At 48.0% G+C, this 21,064-nt stretch overlaps 12 protein-coding genes across 14 annotated transcripts; 6 read left to right on the top strand and 6 right to left on the bottom strand.

The window, feature by feature from the left end:
• Positions 1-28: 28 nt before the first annotated feature.
• Positions 29-2,847, bottom strand: FOXG_03993 (uncharacterized protein). 3 transcript variants are annotated; one of them, XM_018381869.1, is made up of 3 exons: positions 2,672-2,847; positions 2,608-2,610; positions 29-2,547 (listed from the first exon to the last, which is right to left on the bottom strand). In XM_018381869.1, the coding sequence occupies exon 3, from the start codon at positions 1,609-1,611 to the stop codon at positions 343-345; it is 1,269 nt and encodes a 422-aa protein (XP_018238469.1). In that variant the 5' UTR covers positions 1,612-2,547; positions 2,608-2,610; positions 2,672-2,847; the 3' UTR covers positions 29-342. The 3 variants fall into 3 exon arrangements, with proteins under 3 accessions (XP_018238469.1, XP_018238468.1, XP_018238470.1); XM_018381868.1 differs by having other exon boundaries at positions 2,608-2,847; XM_018381870.1 differs by lacking the exons at positions 2,608-2,610; positions 2,672-2,847 and having other exon boundaries at positions 71-951; positions 1,033-1,725.
• Positions 2,848-3,493: 646 nt separating this feature from the next.
• FOXG_18711 (uncharacterized protein) lies at positions 3,494-4,663 on the bottom strand (the record flags this gene model as incomplete). The annotated part of the gene is made up of 1 exon (XM_018398850.1): positions 3,494-4,663. One exon carries the CDS (start codon positions 4,661-4,663, stop codon positions 3,494-3,496), a length of 1,170 nt encoding a protein of 389 aa, XP_018238467.1.
• Positions 4,664-6,049: 1,386 nt separating this feature from the next.
• Positions 6,050-6,514, bottom strand: FOXG_03992 (uncharacterized protein; the record flags this gene model as incomplete). The annotated part of the gene is made up of 1 exon (XM_018381867.1): positions 6,050-6,514. One exon carries the CDS (start codon positions 6,512-6,514, stop codon positions 6,050-6,052), a length of 465 nt encoding a protein of 154 aa, XP_018238466.1.
• A 281-nt stretch (positions 6,515-6,795) lies between these two features.
• On the top strand, positions 6,796-7,254 carry FOXG_18710 (uncharacterized protein; the record flags this gene model as incomplete). Its single annotated transcript, XM_018398849.1, has 1 exon — positions 6,796-7,254. The coding sequence occupies one exon, from the start codon at positions 6,796-6,798 to the stop codon at positions 7,252-7,254; it is 459 nt and encodes a 152-aa protein (XP_018238465.1).
• Positions 7,255-7,736: 482 nt separating this feature from the next.
• On the top strand, positions 7,737-8,713 carry FOXG_03991 (uncharacterized protein). Its single transcript, XM_018381866.1, has one exon. The coding sequence runs from the start codon at positions 7,807-7,809 to the stop codon at positions 8,593-8,595; it is 789 nt and encodes a 262-aa protein (XP_018238464.1). The 5' UTR covers positions 7,737-7,806; the 3' UTR covers positions 8,596-8,713.
• Positions 8,714-10,161: 1,448 nt separating this feature from the next.
• FOXG_03990 (uncharacterized protein) lies at positions 10,162-11,985 on the top strand. The gene is made up of 2 exons (XM_018381865.1): positions 10,162-10,455; positions 10,511-11,985. The coding sequence occupies exons 1-2, from the start codon at positions 10,175-10,177 to the stop codon at positions 11,874-11,876; spliced, it is 1,647 nt and encodes a 548-aa protein (XP_018238463.1). The 5' UTR covers positions 10,162-10,174; the 3' UTR covers positions 11,877-11,985.
• A 179-nt stretch (positions 11,986-12,164) lies between these two features.
• FOXG_18709 (uncharacterized protein) lies at positions 12,165-12,529 on the top strand (the record flags this gene model as incomplete). Its single annotated transcript, XM_018398848.1, has 2 exons — positions 12,165-12,294; positions 12,354-12,529. The coding sequence occupies 2 exons, from the start codon at positions 12,165-12,167 to the stop codon at positions 12,527-12,529; spliced, it is 306 nt and encodes a 101-aa protein (XP_018238462.1).
• A 7-nt stretch (positions 12,530-12,536) lies between these two features.
• Positions 12,537-14,379, bottom strand: FOXG_03989 (uncharacterized protein; the record flags this gene model as incomplete). The annotated part of the gene is made up of 2 exons (XM_018381864.1): positions 12,537-14,208; positions 14,290-14,379. The coding sequence occupies 2 exons, from the start codon at positions 14,377-14,379 to the stop codon at positions 12,610-12,612; spliced, it is 1,689 nt and encodes a 562-aa protein (XP_018238461.1). The 3' UTR covers positions 12,537-12,609.
• Positions 14,380-14,896: 517 nt separating this feature from the next.
• Positions 14,897-16,038, top strand: FOXG_03988 (uncharacterized protein; the record flags this gene model as incomplete). The annotated part of the gene is made up of 2 exons (XM_018381863.1): positions 14,897-15,062; positions 15,122-16,038. The coding sequence occupies 2 exons, from the start codon at positions 14,897-14,899 to the stop codon at positions 16,036-16,038; spliced, it is 1,083 nt and encodes a 360-aa protein (XP_018238460.1).
• Positions 16,039-16,343: 305 nt separating this feature from the next.
• Positions 16,344-17,372, bottom strand: FOXG_03987 (uncharacterized protein; the record flags this gene model as incomplete). The annotated part of the gene is made up of 1 exon (XM_018381862.1): positions 16,344-17,372. One exon carries the CDS (start codon positions 17,370-17,372, stop codon positions 16,344-16,346), a length of 1,029 nt encoding a protein of 342 aa, XP_018238459.1.
• Positions 17,373-18,513: 1,141 nt separating this feature from the next.
• Positions 18,514-18,693, bottom strand: FOXG_18708 (cyanide hydratase; the record flags this gene model as incomplete). The annotated part of the gene is made up of 1 exon (XM_018398847.1): positions 18,514-18,693. The coding sequence occupies one exon, from the start codon at positions 18,691-18,693 to the stop codon at positions 18,514-18,516; it is 180 nt and encodes a 59-aa protein (XP_018238458.1).
• A 633-nt stretch (positions 18,694-19,326) lies between these two features.
• Positions 19,327-20,919, top strand: FOXG_03986 (uncharacterized protein; the record flags this gene model as incomplete). Its single annotated transcript, XM_018381861.1, has 1 exon — positions 19,327-20,919. One exon carries the CDS (start codon positions 19,327-19,329, stop codon positions 20,917-20,919), a length of 1,593 nt encoding a protein of 530 aa, XP_018238457.1.
• Positions 20,920-21,064: the final 145 nt, after the last annotated feature.

Here is a 21,064-nt window from a genome sequence, read left to right as displayed (position 1 = left end):
CGTCCCTCTCAGGGCTGTCGAGGATGAATCAGTGTCACGCATTCCCATAGTCACAGGCGCTGTAAATCAAATCGAAAGCCCTGAATTATAGTTATCCTAGCTCATTGTTGGAGATCTTGAATGAATAGTTGCGTTCTTCAGGCAACGCAACACTAAAACTTGGATATGCAACGGAGATATTACTCTGTTCCATCTAAACCTATGACAGGACAAGGACCTTGCATCAATGAGTTCTATTACTCTTCTTCTTCAATTCTGATGTGCCATGGAAAGAGATTGTGAATTGACGAATGACTAAGGAGATGTGCTAAATATGTAGCCCAAACCGAGCCTTGGATCTACTTATGGGTACAAGCCTTCCAGCCGTTTGCTTGTCTTCCCAGTCTTGCGAGCAAGCACCTCAATCATCTGCGGTATTCCTTTTGGTGCTCTAAGAGGTGGATCAGGTTCCTCTATATCAGTATCTGAATCAGAGTCAGAGCCAGATCCCCAGTCCATATCCATGGCTACCAGTTCATGCATCTCAACGATGTCATTGCTGTCGAAAATGCCTTCACGGTGGTTCAACTTCCGAAGGAGGTCAAGTGCTTGCACCTTCTCATCCCCACCTTGAGTTGATATAGCGACAAATGATAGACCCGAGACCAGACATCCGTCTAGTGAGAACGTAGGTTGATCTATTGCTATTAGAGGGGCGGCTACCTTCTCTGCGGCCTCAATGAATGCTTTGTATAGGTGCGAAGGTTGCAGTCCTTTGTTATCGTACGCGTTGATATACATCTGCAGAGATTGATAGTGGAGCTGCAGAGTTTGGATATGCGCTATCTCATCATCTGATGGGCTTGATAACAATCGTTGGCTCAGAGCTTTGAAACGGGAATTCCAACGGCGGAGCCTATCCTCAAATGCATTGTCGTTGGCCAGCCCGTCTTCCCTGTCCGGATTCCATGGCTGGAAGTCATGATTTAGTCGTAGTTCGTGTAAGGCATATGATGCCTCGTTCAGCGCCTTAAAAGGTGAATTATCGCTTACTTCGGTCTCAGGGTCACTGCGACACCACTTTTTGATGCCTGAGAGAGGATGGTCTCCCATGAAGCCCGAAGATGCAAGGCCCATCTCGCTAAACATGTCGACAAGTCCATCTAGCACATCCGAGGCATCTGAGGAGTTTTGGTGACGTAGTGACTGAAATACCGTATCGCCAGCAGCGAGATGTTGCAAGAGTTCATCGTACCGACCAGTCAGTCCCTCACAAGTCATGAAGAGCAGACAGCAGATCAATATGCAATGAATGTTCTCATTTGAAGGAGCAGACATTATGGGAAGAATCGAGGATATGGCTCTGTTGTAGTGTTGGATGACAGGACGCTGCAGGCGATCAGGACGGGAGTACGGCAGGCTTTGAGCCATGTAGGCTCGATGAGATGCCCCGACCGCAATCATGCTATACCTGATGGCATCGTAGTGATATGACATTGGAAGGGCGTATTTGAGCCAGAAGTTCATGGCAGCAGAAGAAGGTGAAAGCTGTTTTGCTGTCCAGTGCAGGAAATGTTGCAGGTAGACTTTTTCAGGGTCTGATAACAAAGAGAGTTGGTCAACGGTCTGCATAGATAGCAGCGGCAGTGAGATGGCGACTTCAGGCTTCGAGGAAGGATCTCGACGCTTGGAGCGCTTTGAAGCCTCGGGCTTAGGTGGTGCGCAGGGTTCAAATCCACGACACTCCACGACACATTTGTGAATATGGCGTGGATATGGATGCTGACTAATAATTTCGATGTGGAATGGGTGGAAATGGATCCATTATGGAAATGGATCCATATTGTGGAATTCGTGGAATGGAAACCTACTTCGTCCAACAATGGTAATTAATGGGTCCCGCCCGCCCTCGGTGACGTCAATGTTTTTGTCATTGGTCCATTAAAATCCGCCGTTGCTTGACGCAAAGGCAACACACCCACCGACGTTCCTGTTTCTTGTTATGCTGGATATTCGTAGCCGAACCGATATACCTATAGACGCGCCTTGCCGTCTCTCTCCGTCAAGATCCAGCTTTTGTAGAGCTGAAAGAGCCGTTGATTGTCCTCTTCTGTTCGTTCTGGAACGGATGTGGTTGACTTGGTAGGATGGGGAGTGGCCATTTCGATTTGGGGTAGTAACGCGAGTAACAGTGAAGCCCCCAGAATGGACTCATTGTGTACGGAGGAAAATGGGGTGGCAAATCGATGTTGTGTTGTTGTGGGTGATAGAAAGTACTTAGGATATGCGGGATTTCACAAGGAAATCAAGGTATTTTCGAACCCCACCTAAAATATTCCACGATTTCCACATGTGGAACATGTGGAAGGGGCTTCGTGGCGTGGATATGGAAATGCTGAAGCCCACGTGGAATGGAATGGAATGGATATGGATCCACATTATGGATCCATATGTGGATTTCGTGGTATGGATTTGAACCCTGGTGGTGCGTATCCGTCACACTTCATCTTGTCGTTATGGCAGCGTCGACAAAAAGGTTTTGCTTCATCGCATTTCAAGTGCCTGATTCTAAAGGTAGGAAAGGTGTGAGCTTTTTATAGGAGATCATCAGAGAATATTTGGACTCACTTGCTACAGTATTTCCCAATTAGTGATATTTTACGAGTAACGAGGCGGTAAGCTATCAACGTACCAGGTGATACATCCCGTTCTCACCTTGGGAGTCGAGGCTCGCTTGAATTTGCCTCTCATTGCAACGATCTGATTGGCTGCCATGGTTGTAAGGAAGAAAAGGTCTTTTTGCTTGTTACGAGACTGCAAATTGGAGGTAAAAGGTACTGGCGAGATTATTTTATGCCAATGAGAGCGCCGAGGCTGGTGAGAAATTGCAGTAAAGTGGCTGAGATGGAAATGGGGCTTTGCTTTCAGATTTACGAGAAGTCCAATCGTGTCTCGCCATTCAATGGGTCACGAAAGGCTAATAGTAGGCTGGAATTGGTCTAGACTCTGCTTGACTTAGCGCGTTTTCGTGGCTCATAGAGTGGGTCAGGCCTTATCTTATCATGGGGGCGTCGCTGATGGTCTTTTGCAAGTTAAATTTGGATGCTTTATACACGTGCAATTCTGTAAGTGTCTCGGGATGGAACGAAATTTATCTGCAAATGTAGTACCAACTAACTGACACTGCCATTATGAACGACGACTTCCCATTTGTTGATTGCCCTGAGAAACTGATTGTATCCTCGTAATACTTCTGTCCAGATGGGTTGCGAGTCAATCATCTGCTATCCTTTCCCGCTCAAAGCAACCAAATCGTAGTTTTTCAAGGTCTATTGTCGGGCTTAACATGGGAAAACTGATAGGCTCGGAGTTCAAACTAAGTTCACATTCCAACCAATAATCCAATTTCCATTTAAAGTCCCCATTGTGTACGTTGTGACTGGCGGCTATCTCATCTAAGTTCCAAGGGCGATCGAGATTGAAGTTGCATTGAAAGATTGAGCTTCTCTTGCTTTCAGAAGCTCTCTCGTCTGATGTGATAGTGGCTCGGGTCTGTAAAAAGACCCAAGGAAACACAGTCGGTGTAGAAGGTCTGCCAGACAATGGTACGTTGGAGAAGAGTGGTAAACAGTTCGGTAGCGAGGTTTAGGTCGGGACTTCCATCAAAAATAACGGACCAAGACCCGGAAGGCATTCCCGCTTTCACAACTTCTAATCCATGCACAACCCAATTAGAGAAGGCCACGTCCTGGTCTGGTCCAGAGATTGAGTCCAGGCAGTGGAACTCTCCGGGCTGTAGCTCGCTCCGTTCAAAGATCATGCCGTTCGGTCCGTAGGCACTTGGCTGTTCGGAGTCCATGACGAGGTTTTGCCAGACGTCGACCCACTGTTCAACATGCAGCTTTGGGTTTTGTTTAAAAAAGGGAATCAATCCAATAGCATGGGACTCAGGGAAACCAACTGAAATCCTGTCTTCGTTTAGTACCAGCTTGTGCAGATATCCGCGTTGGGTTAATGATAAACGGTTGAGAAATCTTATAGCGACAGCTGTTGCCGAGAACCAGTATTTTCGACGATATGTATACTTTGGTCCCTTGTATGTTGCATCAAACCATCTCGGATCATCTCTTTGGATCGGAAGCCAGCTGCCTAAGCTATCCAAGAAGCGGTGCCGTTGCAGACGTTCCGCAGTTTCCCTGAGCCGAGCGGGCGACGGGATATCCCAATAATCGAACGACATATCGAAAAGCTCTTCAGGTGAAGCCGAATCTATCAACCCCGGAAGAACCTCATTGATAGCTATAGATATCTCGGATGTATTCTTCGAGCTAATTTGGTGGAGGATGCACACAATGCCACGCTTGAATCTAACGGTGTTATCATTCCGGTCAATCACCTTGGTGCTGAGGCCAAAGTTCAGACGTGTGCTGACGCACTTGCGCTGCTTGATGGACCAAGCTCCACAAGCGTAGGTAATGACAGGACGAATCAACGTCAGGTAGTTTTGACGGACTGCATACATGTCAGGGCCCCACGTGCTCCCCGATATTCGCTTCATGTAACCCAGCCTCCGTCTGCACTTCTTGATGATCTCGGTTACATGAAGGTCAAAAGTCATCTGAGAGTCCACTAATACACCAAGGATGATCATCTTCTCCTGGGCTTCCTCGACGAAACCTTTCATCATGGGCCTCACTTGGTTATGGGTCGGCTCTCGAACGGTTGGTTGTCTAATGTGCATGACGTGGTACTTGTGAGCACCAAACCTGATGAACAGCTCATCGGCGATGGGTAAGCTGCTCATGAAGGATTTCAAGTCCTCTGTAGTTGATCTCGTAGATCCCAGAGACAGCAATGAAGTAGATGTCATCTACACAAGAGAACTGGTATAGGTGGACAGTCTCCTTTCTGCCGTCAACGTAGATGCGTCGGGGAGGGAACGTTCGTTCCACGAGAGGAGAAACAAAGAAGTAAAAGAGGACGGTAGAGAGTGGTGAACCTTGGGGAATTCCAGTGTTCATTCCAAAGCGTTCAGAGATGATGCCGGGCAAACGCAGAGTGGCATCTCGTAATGAAAGTACACGCCCGATGATGTCAACAAACCATTTTGGGAAGTCTTTATCATACAAGGTTTGCAAAAGCTTCTGACGATAGAAGTTATCGTAGGCACTGCTCATGTCCAGACCGAGGATCGTGATGACGTCATTGCTCCTAGAGCACCAATTACCGTAGATGATACGAAACAGGTACTGTAGGGCCTCGGTCGTTGTCTTGTTACCAAACTGAGTTGCAAGAAGGAGATGTGGATTTTCCTTCAAGACATCAAGCATCATGTCGGCCAGGATCCTTTCGTAAAGCTTGCTGACGGTTGAGAGTAATGAAATGGGCCTATAAGACTCGGGCTTGTCCGCCTCCTTACCAGCCTTCAATAGCATGACGATGATACTGTCCTTGAAGTTTGTAAGATGAAGTGATAAGTTGAGGCAGGCTCTGAATCCAAGCAGAAAGTAAGGCAGCAAAAGCTCCATGCCGAGCTTGATTGCTTCGTTGGGAACCTGGTCCGGTCCTGGGGCTTTGTTGTTCTGAAGACCCTTGATGATTGTCCGGAGCTTGTCAGCATCGATATCCCGGGGCATGTTGATGTCCTCTCGCTGGGGGTCGTGTCTTGCACCAGACTCGTCCAAGATCCTCTTAGACTTGGGATTGTCGTTGTTACGGAACTTGACCTTCTTAATCATCTCAATCTTCTCGTGATCCGTTGTCGCAAGTTGCGTTTCATTAGCCGCATCACCGTCGCTATGATGATCGCCCTTATATTCAAGCGTTGGAGTTTGGGCAAACTGAATTGGCTGAGGCCTGCCCCTGGCCAACTTGAACACGTTGAATAACTCTCTCGGTGAGGTACGTCTAGTCTTGTCGTGGTTGGACACGTTCCACATCTCAGCATTCAATCTGTCGAGGTCGCGTTCGAGGAATGATATCCTCTGCAATGTCTTGGGGGTCTGGACCTTCTTCTTGAAAGTGTCCAATTCAACAAGTCGTTTTCCCAACTTCGATGCCAGCTGCTTGATCAATGAGCTTGAGGCCTGAGACCGCAGAACCTCCTGGGGACGTTCTCCATCGTAGTGACGTGTAGAGCATGTATCACCTTGGCAAAGAGGTCAACAACCTGTTCTTCGGAGCCGACCGGGCTGTCGAGAGGCGGAAGACGGGGCTCGAGATGGCGTTGGAACTTCTCAGGAGTCATCTTGTGCCAGCAAGGCATAGTCTTAAACGCTTTCTTCACTGTTCGCTTGACCAATGTTTCAATGACACGATGGTCAGTGAGAAACTCTGGCACTCTGAGACCTTCGCAATACTCGACCGACTGGCTAAGCGATTGCTTCGCGAAAGTCAAATCGATGGTCGAGCTCCGCTTCGACTCATCTTCGGAGTTGGAGTAGCTTGTCGCCTCCTGCTTCGTCTTAAGTTCGTAGTTACATGCCTTAACCTCTTCGGCAAACTTATTGCTTGATGTGCTCGTTTTGGTTTTCATTCTCCTAACCTCATCTTCTTTGAGCCTTGTTCAGCAGTGCGATTAGGTGAGTGATCCAGATTTCGTTTAAAACTTCATCAGCCCAAAATGCTCTTTCGTAGGCTCTCTCACCTGGCATATCGTCACCCTCAGTCTTACATCCCACAATCTTTGAGTTGACTCTCTCTTTCATTCTATCTCTCACTATATCTTCAACCGTCATCATGACTTCTTTTCTTCCTTCATCTTCAAACACCCTGGCGAATACTCACCCCGTTAGCCCTGGCTAGCCCTCAAGCCGCATGACCATCCCCGGTGGTCAGAGTTCTATGACCTCATTTGTGAGAATGGGCTCTGGAGCCCGGCCGCCTCGACCAAGGACACTGCGACCCGGTCAGTCGCTCTCTCAGCATGCCCACACTATCAGAGAGATGAGAGCCCATGGCACTGAGAGCATCGCTGACACTACTTCACGAGTGTCAACGGACAGAATGAGACGCGACAACAGAAAGAAGAAGGCCAAGGTCTCTGTCACCCTTCTATGTGATCCTGGATGGCTCAGGTCACAGACCACGCCCGGCCTCCGGGCCAGGTACAAGAACAGAGAAGAAGACATCTTCAAACTCATCGTCGCTCTCCATTTGGATGACCACAGAGATGGTATCATTACACTCGTCGTCAACTCGCTATCTGATGCACAGCAGATCAGGGACCATTCTGAATTGATCCGCGATGCTTATCGGTTTAATCACCTTCTTTGATCTTGTTCAGTAGATTCATAACTGTTGAACCAAGAAAATGAATGAACGAGGCCTGTCGATGTCAATGAGGCTCAAGTGACTAGTGAAACTAATGCCGAAACTTCGACAAGGGTCCTGGCAAGGCGGGGCCCCACGTGGGGAACAACCAATCATCGCCAAGGTCGCTTTTCATCTGGACGATCAAGGGTCTAGCTACCTGATTCTGGCTTAGTGCGTCCAAGGTGTCTAGTCCCAAGAAAATCATGTTAAACCTACAATGCCAAAAACACCTAATCTAAAGTAATCTAAAGTCCACTGGGTCTGTACTAAGTTATACTAAACTTACCTAAGCCTTTTTGTCATTTAGATTAGACGTCCTAAATTTTCTTACTTCCCCCTGGCAGCCAAGGCCAGCCTCAATTGTCTGTATCTGTGACGTAATCCGTAAGATTATAGTCTACGGATACCAACTGGGCTTATTCGCGCATCTTCACAGCAACACCGACTTTCCAACATCTCGCGAATCATTAACTGTCTTTATCTTCTGTGCGACTCTCCCAATTGTGTGGCAACATGTCGTCCACCCAAAAGTCCACCATCCTTCTCGTCCACGGCGCCTGGCATGGCTCCTGGGTCTGGAAGTACCAAATCCCTGAGCTGGAGTCCCTCGGATATACCACTCAGAATCTGGATCTGCCTTCAGTATCCGGTGTAGCGGGCAAGACACAATTGGACGATGCAGCGCATGTGAGAAGTGTCCTGGAACCACTTTTAGCGGAAGCCAAACAAGTCGTCGTGCTGGCTCATTCTTATGGTGGACCAATTGGTTGCGGGGCTATCACCGGACTGTCTGTCGCGGAGCGAGCCAGGAACAATCTACCAGGTGGAGTTCTGGGATTCATCAATCTCTGCGGGTACATTTTCCCTGGAGGCATGGATCAAGGCGCTGTTATTCGCAGCTTAGGCGGTCTTCCTTATGTCAATTGGGATAACCCCTCTCCGGGACTCTTTGTCGCCAAAGACCCTGGTAGGCTGCTCTACCGGCCCGATGTTTCAGACGAGCAGGCACAATGGGCACTGTCACAGTTGCAGCCACAGAGCATGGCTGCGAATATGGGGATCGTCCCTCCTCAAGCGTGGCAGGAAGAGTCATACAAAGGTCGCTTGGCGTATATCAAGGCAACAGAGGATGCTGTCATTCCTCTTTCAGACCAGGAGCGCATGATTGTTTCGAGCGGAGGGAGTGAAGCTTGGAGTACGCGTGTCTTAGAGGGATCTGGGCATAGTCCACAGATTTCTCGACCTAGGAAGGTAGCCCAGGCCGTTGACAGTCTAATTCAAGACTTTCAAACTCGCAAGTGAAGGGGTGGGAGAATTGATTATGATCTTGGCGTTACATATGAGAGGATAAATACCAACTTCTTATCTAAGTCTTAGCTTTATGTCTTTGATCGCATCAGGCTGTCTATCGATATTGGCGATGTATTGCTCAAGTGTGCATTTCGTCAACTGTTCATTTCCAACATTAACTCTGCTTAAAAACAACACATTTACAGTTACAACATGTAATAACATTTCGCAACGGCAAAAGCATAAATAAGGCATGATATTTACATCGTATTTTTCTAATTATATTTTTCAGCAATTTGGAGTTTATGTCGTCGAAGAATTAATTATAACTGAATTGTCGTCCCTAGGGTAACTGGTTTGGCCGTCATTGGTCAGAGCCTCATCTTACCACGGGAAATGCCTGAACGAGATTTTTCAGCCGCACGGGAACTCTTCAAGGCCGCACCAGAATAAGCGCATTTCCATGAGCCAGCTCCTAGTTTTGATGCAGCGCGAAATGTCAATGGCAGAATCGCGATTTGTCATTTCCTCTCAAAAGCGTTGAGAATTGAAGTATCAGCTCATAGGCAATAATTCGTCATGTTCGTCTGGAAATTCGGAGAGTTCAAAAAGAAAGAGATCCCGAGAGCGGGAGAAAACAATAAAAATTCGAGACTTCAGCTGGTGAGCGAATTCTTCCCCAACCGCGGGAAGTCTTTTCATTAGAAATCGACGAATTCTATCCGCGGGACGATTCGAATTCAGGGATTGTACCCGCGGGAGCGAGCAACATCAGGCCAGAGGTGGGTTCGTGAGTCGAGAGCGAAGGAGCGCAGGCAAATGAGTGACGATAAAGGGGAGGACGAGGCCGGGGCATCATGGCTTCTTATGTGCCGTTCGTGCCGAGAAAAATGGGCCTTGGCATCAATCTAAGCCCCGTCTTGGCAAAGATCAAAGGGGCTAGGACCAGAAGAGTTGGAGGTTGCGGGGTTCACCGATGAAGCTTAATATGTTAATGCGGAGATGGCCCTGTAGCAAATGGGGACTTGGGTGATCTCATCTCAAACTCGTGGGATCAGATGCGGTGCATGTGAGCCTAGATCCAGTGCTGAAAGCTCAAAGGCCTTGACGCTTGCGTGTGTTATACCACTATACTGGTAGTGTTCTGGAAGCCTTCTCGGGAACGAGACTGCTCCCTTCAACTGTTGACTCGCCACCATCTCAAGCTTCTCCGCACTCGCACGGGTCCCTTTCTCTTGAACGGGGAACGCGTCCCATTTCTTTTTTCGGCGAAGTCTACCCGCGGGAACAAAATTATCTCTTGCAGTCTCCATCAACAGCTATCGCGAACTCCATCAAACCCAGCAATGACAAACCGAACCGTTTCTCAATCTCCACGGGGTAAATCACCCGAATCAAGATTTACCCCATGGGCAACTGAGTTAGTGACACCTCGTTTCAATCTCCTATAAGATCAGGGTCCCCCTTCGACCCCAAGCTTTCCCCAATCACTAGTCCAGTCCAGACCAAGCATCCAAAACTTAAAGAGCCAAGACCACCCAGACAAGCCAATTCATCTCTTCCCCTCTTTCAGTTCAACAAACACATAACAATGGCTGGAGGCGTTGTCAAGAAACCCGTCAACATCTTCAAGCTGGGCGATGTCGGTGAGCCAAAGGGCGTCTTTAACTGGCGACTATGGTTTGCTGTCTTTGCTTTCGGCCTCATGGGCGCGGCCCGCGGTATTGACGAGGGTCTGATCTCGGGCGCTTTTAAGTCGAAGGACTTCCGGGAATACATCCACTTTGAGGATTACTCGACTGTCGAACAGGCCAACATCAAGGCTAATGTTTCTGCCATGGTTCAGATTGGTTGTGTTGGAGGCGCATTGATGTAAGTATAGTCATTATGCAATCTGCCACTATATCCGCTGACTCTTTTACTCTAGTGCTTTCCTCATCTGCGATAGAATCGGACGTATTTGGGCTACTCGACAGCTCTGCATTGTTTGGATCGTCGGAATCGTCATCTTCATGGCCAACGGTGGCAGTCTCGGCGCCGTGTACGCTGGTCGTTTCATCGCAGGTCTGGGAGTTGGTCAAACAGCCGTTGTTGGTCCCGTCTATCTTGCCGAAATTGCCCCAACAGCTGTCCGTGGTCTCTGCACTTGTGTCTTCTCCGGCTTTGTATATCTCGGCATCGTCTTGGCCTACTTTGCCAACTACGGCTGCTCTCTTCACATGGGCGACAACACTCACGCCCGCTGGCTCGTTCCTACCAGCCTTCACATCATGTTTGCAGGCTTGATTCTGATTCTTAGCTTCTTCGTCGACGAATCTCCTCGTTTCCTCATCAAGAAGGGTCAGACCGAAAAGGCTACTGCTGTTATGGCCCGCCTCCGACAACAAGATCCCGAGTCCGACTACATTACCCGCGAAATCACTGCCATTCAGCTGGCCCACGAGCACGAGCTTGAGAGTGTCAACAGCTCATTCCTCGGTACATGCAAGGAGCTTTTCCTCAACAGCAGCAACCTTTATCGTCTATATCTCGCCAGCATGGTTCAGGTTCTTGCTCAATGGTCCGGTGCCGGCTCTATCACTCTCTATGCCCCCGATCTCTTCGCTCTTCTCGGTATCAAGGGTTCTGAGACTGGTCTTCTCGTCACCGCCCTCTTCGGAATTGTCAAGCTTGTCTCAGCAATTACCTGCGCTCTCTTCCTCGTCGATGTTATCGGTCGAAAGCGTGCTCTTATTGGAGGCATTGCCCTGCAGGCTCTTGCTATGATCTACGTTGGCTCATTCCTCACTGCCGTTCCCGAACCTCACAGCTCTTCCGCTGCTGCTCGTGGTGCTATGGCTATGATCTACATCTCTGGCATTGGTTGGGCTCTTGGTTGGAACACCATGTCCTACATTCTCACCGCCGAGTTGTTCCCCCTCCGTGTCCGAGCTTTTGGTACTTCTTTCGCCATGACCCTGCATTTCCTCTGCCAATATGGTAGCAGCCGAGCCACTCCCAACATGCTTTTGCCATCATCCGAGGGTGGAATCAACCCCAATGGAACCTTCTGGACCTACGCTGCTATTCTGATTGTTGGTGGTATTTGGGTTGTTGTTTCAGTCCCTGAGACTGCTGGTCGTTCTCTTGAGAGCATGGATAGACTCTTTGACCTTCCTTGGTACAAGATTGGTCTGTTCGGCAACCGTGATGCTGAGCAGCAGGATGCCGTATACAACGAGAAGGAGAGCGTTGCTATGAATACTCAAGGACAGGTTGTTTATGTTGAGAACAAGTCCAGAGAGGTTGTATAATTTACTGGAATGGAGTTTGGGATCTTACGAATTTGATATGAAGGACAGCGATTTGATTTCTGCATGATAGTATATCTTATAATGCATACTGTTCAAGGTGACAATTTTCACTCCGTATCTGACCTCGTCTGTAATATTCGCTTGCTTAGTCTCCATGAAATGGTCGTAAATCCCTAGTAGTGTTCCAAGAGCTTGATGCACTGTGACTAGCTGCTTCGGACCTAGCTTTAAATCCTTATCCGCCACACTGGGTCGCTGACTCTTGAATCAAGCAACATCTGGCTCACCATGATCAAGGCTGGTAAGCCGGACATGATGATGGGCAGCATTTCCATCTACATTGGACATAGCGATGCAGCCCGAACGGACGATCTCGCAAAGGGCGCTAGTGGCGACTACCGCTTCCTCGATTGGACCCGTAACATGACTGCCACTCGCTAAGACCCACGATACACCCCCATCCTGAATGATTAACAGGGACTAATTTTATTAGCGTTAGATTCAATACTGATTTTGCCCTCTGGCATCAGACTATCCCTCAAGGTGCACCCCCTGCGGGCTGGCATGGAATGATCAGTGACATCAATGCGGGCCGAGGCGGTGGCTACCTCTATCTCGTCTGGAAGAGCGATGTTTACACTGGTTCTCAGTAGGGATCTGCTCGATATCATGCCCAAGTATTTTGAGAAGCTAGTTCGCTATCGTAGATTTCAAGACCTTAGCATACATCGGGTTATCTACTGACAAATTCTTCCCGCTCTTCTAAATAAACTTTGTCCTCTATCACCTTGTTACAAAGAGTTCTGTACCCAGCCTCGTGAAAGTAGACGTCTAGATAAGACTGATCTTTATCCCACGAGATATCAGTCCATATGTATCTACAGCCCGCAGGAATAACACCGTTCTCATCGCGACCATCTTCCTCGATCGCCATAAGATGTCGACGCGCTAACAAACTGGCCCTGGTCTCCCAACCGCCCATGGTAGATGTCATCTTTTCGAATAGGTTCAGAGAGTCCAATCGGATGGCCTTGTTCCTGCACTTTTGGGATACAAAGTTGAGGACGGGCAGAACGTAGATGTCCAAGACTGTCTCGATTCGAGTCGATGGACCCGAAGTACTCTCGACAGAGTGCATCATTTCCATAATTTCGGCAAAGACGTTGTCATACTTGTCGTACTCTGTCTCCATAGGATCAAGGCAACAGTTTAGCAAGATATAGACAACCTTTTGCCCGACGTGAAATGTCTTGGTTGTGTTTTTAGCAACCGTGTCTTTTTCAACGTCCAGTCTCTCGATAATGACAATTTCCCATTGGCGAAGTTGTTTGAGAAACATATCTCGGCGTGCCATCAAAGACGCTCTATGGAATGCATCGCAGTATGAACGATCCTGCAATATCTTGACCACGAAGATCACAGCGCGAGTGATGAAACTATTCCACAAAGCGGCAAATTGGTTGAAGTCTGTCTTTGTTGAAGGGACCGTGCAAGGTATCGCTTGTGTAGAAAAGCGCGACCAGCAGTCTCTCTGCAAGGGAAAAAAACAAGAGTTCAAGCTGAAGAAGACTTGCAAACGAGGAAGAATTCGTTCAGCTTGATCCAGCCCCTCGTCGTTGGAGATTGCTGTGTAGACAGGTTCTTGCTGGGGTTCAAACCCTTCCTTGACTTCTTCCGCTAATTGATCTTTTTTCTGTCGCAAAAGCTCAACACTGCTTGTAAGCATCCGATCAGCCGTTGCTGTATTCCCGTGCATTAGCTCGAAGAGAAAAAGGATAAACATGTTTATAAGCGTATTCCGTCGGGAAACAGTGGCGAAGTTGGACTTGATTCGGGCTTGTAAGGCAGAGATTGCTTTTGAGTGGTAATGGAGAGCGATGCGATACGTTGGGTCGCTGGATGCCCGAGAGACGTCCGAGAAAGGTTTGAGGCCAGTATATGGCCTTGGACCAAGACGATAAAGAGATTGCATGAGCGCGCCGACACTCAAAACAGAGAACTTCACACAGTCATCGTTCATAGCTTCCCGCGGTATGACTTTGTTCCAGAAAAGGTTGCAAGGGGTGTAGCCAAAGTCATGGGCCATTTGATAACGAAAGAGATCGAAATAGGGTACTTCATGGGGCTCTAGACTGGAAGATCTAGGTTGAATCAGAAGAAGGGGAAAGCTTTCATGACTCGTAGACCCTTGTTTTGGTAGGAGGACTTTGGGTTGTGTGAGGGGTTGGATAACCTTTTGTGCAGCTTCTCCGTATCGACATAGTCGATGTGACCTTTCGCATCGACTGCACGCTGGCTTCGCCTCGTCGCATCTCAAGTGCATTCGTTTACACTGATAATGTCAGCAAAGTACTCTCAGACACACCAATACTAGAGCATCTCTTATCCAAGTGCAAAGGCAAGGGCGGCTTACCGAGATACAGCCACTGCGACTTTTGGGTGCACCAGAACGCTTCGGCTTGCCCAATTGGATAGTGTTTATGAGTGCGTTGGCGGGAATCATGGTTCGGCCGACAGCTGCGCCTCAGAAATGCCCTTGATTATGGAAGAATAAGAGGGGGAGGTAAATGTTGAATCGGATGTTTTTCTCAGTTCTGTGCTTGAGAAAACGAGGGTGACAAGGTTAGAAACAGCCAAGGTCAGCCCTACCAGGAGCCAACAGTCAGATGCAGGTTAACCTGTATGACAAAGCACTCCACTCATCCAATGTATTCCAAACCTCTGTCATAGATGATTGGTTGGTAAATACGATTACTACTTACAGTCTAGTTTCCCCGATTTCTCCGCCATCAGCATGGATCGACACTGCTTGAGCAGCCAATCACTTTGAGCAATTAGCGAATTGGCATTGAAGGGAAATGCACTATTCTCAATTAGGTTCTGGCCTCTGAAGAGGGCTACAGAATTGCATCTTGTATAAAAATCTCAAGCTCTGAAATGAGGAAAGGTAGTATACCCTCTTTATTTATGAGGACGATTGACTCTGAAAGAACTTGGATGGCTTGTGTATCTACCCCAGAATGAGACCAATCATCCCTCTCTACAGTGAAGACTCCAGCCCCAAGCCACCATCAAGGATACTTCCCCCTAAAGTAAAGAAGGCCGTACGGCGTTGGGAACGTTCTGGAAAACCCAAGTCCCGATCGGGTTGCGGGACCTGTAAGATCCGAAGAGTCAAGTGTGACGGTAAGAGTATTTGATACATAATTGTTAAGCAGGTCTCTAATTCATCAATGCAACTATAGAGGCCAGACCCATATGCGTCCGATGTGCTAAGGGAAGATTCGATTGCGACGGTTACACCAGCGATACGACCGGAGAAGCGAGCGACTCAAATGACTTGTCAAGCGGCACTGACAGTTCGGCTGGCGACGTGTCCGCGTCCCCTGGAACCACTGCAACAACTCTAAACCTGGCCCCAAGTCCCGGACTAGATCACTCGGAACCATGTACATGGCATGACCTGATTTCATCATTCTCTCCACTCGCGTCGGCCTACGGCCCCGTCTATCTTGAGCACTTTAACCAAAATGCAAATCCGAGCAACGCAGTATTCAGCTACAGCGAGCTTTACTCCAATATTGTCCTTCAAGAGACGCTCCAAGACGAGTGTATACAAAACGCCGTCCTGGCCCTTGGGTCATTCTTTTACAGTGGCTTTATCTTAAGCCAGAATGGTGTACAGATCGAGATCGCCAATCACCACAGGCACCAATCTCTTCGGCTCTACAACGTTGCACTCCACACTTTCCGCAAGCGCATGAAGAACTCAAATAGAACCACGTCCCGATGGATGGCTCTCATGACCCCGCTGCTAGCCATGTATGAGCTGCTCCAGGGTGACTTTGAGGCTGCAGACAAACTTCTTAGCAGCGCAATGGAAGCACTTCGTTCTTCAGGAGACATCTCACACATTTCGACCAGTGAGAGCTCTGATATATTTTCTTACACAAGTCTGCAAACTATCGGAGACACGATACCTCTCTTCAAGATGACAAGTAAACAAAGCTGTCATGCAGACCTACAGTGGGATTCTGTTGTATTTCTCCACTCAGATCTAATTACCGCTGTCAATGAAGTTGCTAGCTTTGATGAGGGGTATTACGGGAATATGCCCCATGACCTGTCCAGTATGGACAATGATTATGGCTTGATGAATTGATGTCCATATACCTAACCCGCGACACCTGGCAGAATTCGATATGGATACTGCAGTTTAGCTTGAGCTTGGTGATAGTTACAGGCCAAGAACGAAAGAAAGATAGGAGCTGGACTGTTAGAAAGGGAGACTGAAAACTGTTCAACCAGCCGTTTAAATGATTTGGATGACCGCATAAAGAATATTCAACACGATAGACCGTATAAAAAAAGTGGCAGGAGCCTTTGTACTATGGTAATTACAGTAAATCCTCATGCTCGATTCTGATGAATCAACCATCTCCTAAATCATGATATAGCTGATCCAAACTATTTCAGCGACAAAACATCAAGGACTGCTTTGATAAACGCTTCAGGCTTCTCCTGCGGAAGATTATGCCCCGCCCCAGGAACCTGATGGTGCACACGTGGACCACTAAAGTACTTGGCTGAAGAGGACCCGTTCGTCGGCGGAAAGTTGCCGTCTGCAAGACCATCTAGTGTTACAGTTGGGACTGAGATAACAGGCTGCTTAAGAAGCGCTTTCTCAATATTATTGTAGCCTGGATCACCTGGAGCATACAGCAGGCGATGTCTGTAGACATGAGTAACAACGCTGACATAGTCTGGATTGACAAAAGTCTCAGCGGCACGATCGAGATCTGCTTCGGTGTAGTTCCATTCAGGGGAGTTCTTATTCCAAACAACCCTGGCTATGTCTTTCGGGTGTTCCGCCAAAGCAGCTTGTCCACGAGGAGTTAGGAAATAGTAGAAGTACCAAAAGCCCGCTTCAATCTTGGCATCGAGTGGAACCCAGGCTTTTGATAGGTCTTGGATCAAGTAGCTGTTGACTGACACCAGGCCGGCACAGCGTTCGGGCCACAGAGCTGCTGCAACGCAAGCACCACGTCCACCCCAGTCGTAACCAGCAAAGATGGCCTTTTTGATGCTTAGAGCATCTAGCAACTCGATGATGTCGTGGCCTAAAGCTGCTTGCTGGCCGGAGCGGAAAGTATCTGTGTGCAGAAAGGTGGTAGGTCCGTTGCCGCGTAGATATGGGACAATAACACGATATCCTTGTTTCACAAGAGCTGGGGCGACTTCCGTGTAGCTGTGAATGTCGTAGGGCCAACCGTGGAGGAGAAGAACGACCTGCGCATCTGGAGAACCGTCCTCATAGTATGCCACTTGAAGTCTGGTAGTGTTAACATATGACAGTGGCTCAAGTCGAGATAGACGCCCGGTACGACGGTTTAGGTGTTCGGAGGAGTACTCTTTGCCAAGTGAATAGTCAGGTGGCTGCAAGCTGAGAGCCTGGGCTATGAAAGTAGCGAGAATAAAGAAGAGACAAATGATCATGCTGTCCTTAGTTGGTAGAGATGCTTGGCCGCATCCATGATTCACGGTGAGAATGGGCTTTTTGAAGAAAATGACATTACTGGTCGACCAATGAGAAGGTATCCCTCGTATAAGTGAGCTTCATAAAAGCAACATCCCACCATTCATCCTTCAATTGTCGAAAGTGGTCCGGAACAAGTCTTACGTGAGATACGTCACACATTTGAAATTCGACTTTTGATTCCAAATCGTGTTTTACTCGACTATTGCCTCTTTTTCTTCTCACAGAATTAGCAAAGCAATACTAATCAGTGTCCAGAAAGAGAACTTCATGCCAATGCATAGAAACACACCGTAAACACGATAATGATGCATGATTGAAATAGATGAAATCAGTGATGAGAGGAAAGCTGATTTAGTCAATCAGATGCCTTCGTGGTCCCCCTCTGAAGCTAAATAGCTGCGCTTTCGACGACCGTGTTACACTTTACAAGGGATCTGTTTGATCTTTCAGTTGAGAATTAGGCCGGCCAAAGATTAAAAGAAAAAGGTTGAGACGATAAATAATTCTATGAAAGGTCTTTGTCCGTTCGAACCGCCGGCTTTGCGTGATTATTCCGACCCAGCCATAACAGCTCTGGGCTCCCGTTATGTCCACACGTGTCAAGAATTGCTTTATGCATAGTCACCTGATCCAAATCCAAGTCTGCCAATACCATGCCTTCTTCTGTTGCTGGCAACTAGCTTGTCAATTGTCGCCCGTCGGGTGCAAATATCCCTGCGTTTCCTCCACCAGGGACATTGAAAACTGCGGCTTGTTTTGTGCCCATCATGTCAATGGATGGCTCTGAGATGACCGTTGTAGAGTGTAGTGTATAACACTGGGCTTGGATAGAGTAGACACAAGAGATGGTCGCTACCGCTTTGCATGGATTAGATGGGTCTCAAAGGATGGCGATGATCGTACCTTCATCGGACATGGAGTATGGTTCGGGTCCACCTGAGTGGACAGGGACGCAAGGCCATGCCGCACAATGAATCTGCTCTCCCTGGGAGAAAGTATTGAAGTTGATCAGCGGATTGAAATGTTCCTAGGAGGGGTCAGTTCACACAACCCTTGGATACAGGGCCTAAACCTACTCCACAGGATAGCACGCAACGCTTACCAGATCCATGCAGGATATCCCGGTAACCAAAGCTCAGGGAAGGCAATAATATGCGCTCCTTCCGAAGCAGCGTCTTTGATCAGATGGCATGTTTTTGTAACAGTACCAGCCAAGTCAAACCAGACTGGTTCAGCTTGAATAACAGCTGCTTTGATACGATTTGTTGTGACAGACATGATAGGAATGTTTCTTGAGTCAAATGCCGGCTTCTAGTAACTGAGCGGTATTATAAAAACTGTTTTCATCTGTTTTCAACACCACTTTTGAGATTAATTGACATATTTACTATTTCTACATGTATTTCGGGCTCGATGTCATAAAATTTGTCTATAAATGTAAATACGAGCAAGCTTTTTTCATTGGTTCGTTTTTCCTTGCGCCACTGAAAAAGACAAGACTATGCATTAGCCGATCTGACGTGAGATTCGGGGACCATTAGATAGCTCACTAACTTTATTCTACTAGTTATGCATTAAACTCCTGGAGGCTCTGTTGCAGAATTGCGACCAGATTAAATCTAAGCCATTGAGGATGGTTTGCTCGTATACGCGCCAAGAGCCATGATGGAACATGAGGAATCAATAACTCATTTCTGCCAAAAGCCATGTTGCGCTTCAGTGCAAGCCCATTTTATTGTAATGGCAATGGAACACAATGGAAAGATTCCTGTAACAAGCATTCTGCCGGCGTTGCCGAAGGCGCTGTCAACAGTAGCATCGATGCGTGATAGGGCTTGAAGCTATAAATCTGGCACATACGTCACCAGTAAATCAGTGTCAATACCAAGCGATCTGAATACTCAACTCAATATGCATTATTCTGTCTTTCTAAGCCTTGTTGGCCTCGGTGGCCTTGCTCGACGAGCTGCAGCCGTACCAGTTGAATCATGCAACGACATAACTCCCCCGATCGTACCAGGTGCCGTAATCAGATCCGTCAAAAGTCGAATCTACCGCGACCACTCCGTCCCTGCATTTCCTCCAACATTACTTCAAAATGTCACGCATCTAAACATCTGTGAAGTAAATGTCACTCTATCCCATTGGAATGAAGACGATACCGTTCTTGTGCAGACGTGGCTGCCTCTTGGCAACTGGAATTCCCGTTATCTCGCTGTTGGAGGCGGTGCTTGGGCAGCTGGGCTTGGTCAATTTGATCTTGCTCTCCCTGCTTCTCAAGGCTACGCTGTCTCTTCCACAAACGCTGGACTCAGCGGGAACCCAATTGACCCGTCAGATTGGGCCTTGAAGCCAGATGGCACCGTCAATTATGGTCTTCTCAAGAACTTTGCTTCACGATCTGTGCACGATATGGCAGTGGTCGGCAAGGCAGTTACATCTTCTTTCTACAAGGTCCCGGCTAAGAAGGCATACTTCAATGGCTGCTCTACTGGGGGCCGTCAAGGTTTGGCGGCAGCACAGCAGTATCCCAGTGATTTCGATGGAATTCTTGCTGGGGCTCCCGCCATCTACTGGTCGGAGTATGTTATCGCTGAGCTTTGGCCTCAAGCTGTGATGAAAGACGCGAACTATTATCCATCGACATGTGAACTGGATGCATTTGTATCAGCAGCAGTGGAATCGTGCGATGGAAAAGACGGCGTCACGGATGGCGTGATTACAGAGCCATTCACCTGCAAGTACGACCCTTTCACTCTTGTGGGTCAAAGAACTGAGTGCGGAAAGGAGAGCATAGTGATCAGCCAAATTGCTGCCTCAATAGTTAGCAAGATATGGAGAGGACCAACTGACTCAAGAGGCAAATCTCTATGGTATGGGATGCCCAAGGGTGCATCACTTGCTGAATTGGCTGCTATGAAGACAGTGAATGGGACAACCACTGGTGCACCGTTCTTTGTGGCTGATACATGGGCACGCAACTTCGTCAAGACAGACCCGAGCTTTGACACATCACAACTCGATATCGCTGGCTTCGAGAAGCTATTTTCACAGTCCCGGGATAGGTTTGGCCACATCATGGACTCATCGGACCCCAATCTCCATCCATTCAAGAAAGGGGGTGGAAAGGTGATTATCTGGCATGGTCGGAGTGATCAGTTGATCTATCCTCAAGATAGCGTCCGATACTTCAGAGAAGTGGAAAGGAACTTTAAATCCAAGGGGAAAGACGAGGACCTGGGTAACTTTATTCGCCTGTTTCTTGCCCCTGGGGTTGATCATTGTGGGTTTGGCAAAAGCGCTGGTGCTGTACCAACAGATCCATTTGGGGCACTGTTGGCTTGGGTTGAAGACGAGAAGCCTCCCCATATATTGGATGCGCATACGAAAGCAGACACACTCACCCAGTTCTCACGAAAGATATGCCAGTATCCTGCAGTGGCAAAATACAAGGGTAGGGGGAACACGAACGACTCCAAGAACTACATTTGTGCCATTCCGTAAGATTCGGGGACTTCAGCTGGGGGACTTCACACCATGTTCGTCAACACCTGTTACGTTGCTAGTCTAGCTATACGAGATGTAATGTGGTATTGTTATTAAACTACAAATTACATTAATTCAATGATCATTTCCGCTGTGGAGGCTA

The sequence above is a fragment of the Fusarium oxysporum genome, chromosome 4, assembly GCF_000149955.1.
Source record: "Fusarium oxysporum f. sp. lycopersici 4287 chromosome 4, whole genome shotgun sequence".
NCBI classification, from domain to species: Eukaryota; Fungi; Ascomycota; class Sordariomycetes; order Hypocreales; family Nectriaceae; genus Fusarium; species Fusarium oxysporum.
Note: the sequence above shows the minus strand (reverse complement) of the source record. Positions and strands in the feature narration are given on the sequence as shown.